The sequence below is a fragment of the Eimeria maxima genome, genomic scaffold (assembly GCF_000499605.1).
Source record: "Eimeria maxima Weybridge genomic scaffold, Emw_scaff1995, whole genome shotgun sequence".
Taxonomy (NCBI): Eukaryota; Apicomplexa; class Conoidasida; order Eucoccidiorida; family Eimeriidae; genus Eimeria; species Eimeria maxima.
Window position 1 is genome coordinate 1 of NW_013564884.1, and position 3,768 is coordinate 3,768.

Here is a 3,768-nt window from a genome sequence, read left to right on the forward strand (position 1 = left end):
TATATATATATATTATGACAAACGTGATCGGTGTAAAATCTATATCTGTATTCTAGAATGTATTCTATGCCAAATGCAATACATACTCCATATCGGCGCATCATAATGCATACTGCATGATGCATAATACTGCGTAGTACAAGAATATTGTGTAATATGTTTAAAAGCGGAAGAAAGGACAACGTGAACGGCGGCCAAATTAACGGGAACTATCGCAAGGAGAATATAAACATACACCATCAGAAAATGAAGGGAAAAATTAAAAAATAGTCTCAAAGAAAACAGACAAACGCATTTACCTAACAGAAGGGGATGTAGGAAACACACGCCGGCAGCGTATTCAGACGAATAAGCACAACAGTAATAGTAGCAATAGAATTACGAAGAAAGGTTGTTAGAGTACAAATTTTTTTTTAAAATAATAGAAGAAGAGGAGCCCCCTTGTCTAGGTGGGTAGTTTCTTGTATCGGTGAGTGTGATTAAATTTTTATTAAACCAAGATTAACTTCGATTTTGTCATTTTTAGCTTCAGTTTGCAAGCATTTCTACACTTGGCGGCATTGTCACTTCGGCGTCCGGTGAAAGTGCACGGCAAACGAAGGTGTACGATGGGATATCCCACGGACGTTTCCCCTATTTCAGGTAAATTTCCTTTTGTTATCTCCAATTCTGTGTCCATTGGCATGCAATCGGCAGCAGCAGGCGACGGCCTCTGGCTGTATTCAAGCGAAGGGGTAGAACATAAAAGTTACTAACGTGCGAAAAGAAAGACAAACTTGCTTAAAGCTATATATGTGTATCCTATACACAAGAATAAACTTTTTCTACGCATTATTTGGGGTACTTTTGCCTTTCTCCAGTTTGGTGTGCATGCCTCATGCTGGTGGTCTCGCAGTAAGTCGGCTGAGCGTTTCACCTGTCTGCGAGCTCTGTACTCATTTTACCAGATTTACGACAGTAAGTAAAAGTAAAAAACTCTCTTAAAACATAGATACATAAATGCATGAATGAATAAATCATAAGGTTTCTGCAGACAAGATGTGGCCAGCTACACCCGAGACACACAGACAAGGAAGACGTTCGAGAACCGCTGGCGACTGAGATATGGCTAGAAGGCTAAATCCACGAGTTTTTTGCCTTTTAGTGGGAAACTTCTTGACTGAAGAGTAAAAGTAAAAGGTTCAAAAGATTACAAAAGAATAATTCCTATTCCTTCGAGTTGATGCGTTCACTTTCCGCTATCCTGCAACTGAACAGCCAACAAGAACCGCCTCACTCCGTAGCTCTCAGCATTCCAGCAGCTAAGGCAGCAGCTACACAGCAGCACCATTTGATTCTCTAGGAGCAAAAAAGCCTTCCATATTTCGGCAGTTAAGAAGTTAAGCAGAGGCGAAGAAGGAAACTTGAAGGCTCCTCCACATATCTTCTGTCCGCAGCCAGTCCCCTCTGTCAAGAAGGCACAACACCGCCTTTGTTGCATTTCAGCGAACAAGCAAGCTGCAATTTTATCGCCTTCCCCAACGGTTTTAGCATTTTTTGCTTCAGGGCTCGGGGGTTCAAGGGTTTTAGTGGTTTAGCATCTAGAGTTTCAAGCGTTTCGTTTCGAGGGTCTCAAAACTTTCAAGGGTTCAGCTATTCCCATTTGAAGATGTTTGGCCGGTCTCCGCCTTGGAAATATTCCCTTTCTCTGGGATCAGCAGCTTGGGTCCATTCGTTCCTATTGGCTGCTGCGGGTGCCTGGAACTTGGTATTGTTTTTGGGTGTATTTCCTCTGAAGAGAAGTTTAACGGAGGCAGCGGTGATGGCTTACTCCAAGCGGAGTCTGTCTGTTGCCACTGCTCTACGTTCGGGCTTTTTGACACTTGCAATTACGTTTTTGCTTATAAGTCTCTTGACAGACATCGCTTTGTGCTGCAGATCAAAGCGAGCGGCTTACGCCTTGGCTTGGCTGAATATTTTTGCCTCCTTCCTGGGATTGCTGCTGCTTATGTACCTGTGGACGGCCTTTGGAATTCTGCTGCTATCTACAAACGCAACAGTGGGCGAGCTGGTCGTGTGGGGGAACCTTGATTTGTTGTACGTGATTCTGACAGCAGTTCCCATGACGAAGGTGTATGCCTCTCTAGGCAACGTATTTGCTGCGGGAGGCACGGGGTTTGAGGGTTTAGGGTTTGAAGAGGTGGCAGAGGCGAGAGATAAAAAAGCAGCAGATATCAAAGAAGGGAGAACCTTGAAAATGGGAGCACTAGGAACATGGCGAGTGGGTCTCTCCCTTGAGCACAGCGCAGTGCTGTTCAGTCTGTTTTGTTTTGCAGTTGCAATTCTCGACTTAAGTATTTTTTGGGTGAAGATATCGGACGATCCACTGAGTAAAATGAACACCATAGGAATTATGTTTCTTGTTGAAGGCATCTTGATGTTTGCAACGGCAATTAGTGCCTTGGCAGGCAGCGCTGCTGCTGCTCCTTTCTTCACCCTTATCGCCTCCATCTTTACGCTGTTGGCGTTGCCTCTTAGTCTCACTTTAGTCATCATGCTGTGCAAAAGATTGTTTTATGACTTGAAAAATATACCACGAGCGCTCCTCCTCAACAACTACGCTGCGCTGCATGCTCTGGGGGCTCAAACAGTTCTTGTTCTGGGGGCCCTCTTTGCCTTCGCCGCTCTCTACAGCCTCTTCTGCAAACAAACATCAGAAGCCCAACTCTCAGAATCAGGAGAGAAAAGCGAACACGTGCAGCGGATCGACTTGGAAGCAGAGCGACAAAAACTACTCCCCGAACCGGAGACACTCAACCCTTGAGGCCGCGACCAACAAACACACGGAATAATTTCCACATTGTCCAAGCTGCAATCAGCTTTATAAATTTTTTAATTGGATAAGCCGGGGCAAGCAAGAAAAAGCCTCACGACTAAGTGTACATGCGGTGCACAGTTATAAGGCGCAGGTGGGGAGAAAGTTCCCCAAACGTTTATTTAATTTTGTGGACTCGTTTTGCGTTTATTTAATTTTATGCACTCTATTTGTCTCCAACTAGACTGTCATTTAGTAGCTCAGATATGCTAGTACGTACTGACTGTTGTTGTGGCCTCCCCCTGCATCTATCGTCTTTCGACCAGGTGTAGGGAAATCTCTAGCATAGTGTCCCGTACTCCCACACTTCTTACACGTTTCCCAGGTCCTCCATCGGGATGGACACTGCCGTGCGTTGTGTCATTTGCCCTTACACTCAAAACAGGCAACTTCTCTCGTCCCTGAGTTTGCTCTTTCATTACTTCGTCAGCTGCATCTCGTACTCACCGTTTTATATCCCGTATAATCACCCGAGTAAGCCGTGCAGCTTCCAGTGTTCTGTCTCGCATTCCCATCGTTTTCAGCGCTGGGGCAGCCTCCTGCCGAGTTGGGTAGTTCCTCTCGCCCTATTTCATCACTGCTAGGAGAACGTCAATACGCTTGAAACTTTCCACTAGCTCTTCTTGTGGTAGGTGTTCCCCCTGACTGAAAACCAATGAAAAAGCTGCAGCGTTCATTACGGGTCTTTTCTGCCACCTGACCCTTGCTATGCATGCAGTTATTACTTCTCCCAGAATCCCACGGAATCTAGTGAGCATTTCTTCTTTGATATGGTTGAAGTCCGGAAAGTCGTCACGTTATTCCCACTCTAGGACTGTTAATAGCAGACCTCCGGCACACACCGGCCACAGCTAATCCCCCGTCATGTGTGCCAATTCCAAGGTTCTTAACTGGGGTCATCGACTCTGCTGGTG

The 3,768-nt window shown here is 45.4% G+C and overlaps 1 protein-coding gene across 1 annotated transcript; it reads left to right on the forward strand.

Moving 5' to 3' along the window:
• Window positions 1–1,648: 1,648 nt before the first annotated feature.
• EMWEY_00056770 (hypothetical protein, conserved) lies at window positions 1,649–2,803 on the forward strand (the record flags this gene model as incomplete). Its single annotated transcript, XM_013480499.1, has 1 exon — window positions 1,649–2,803. The coding sequence occupies one exon, from the start codon at window positions 1,649–1,651 to the stop codon at window positions 2,801–2,803; it is 1,155 nt and encodes a 384-aa protein (XP_013335953.1).
• Window positions 2,804–3,768: the final 965 nt, after the last annotated feature.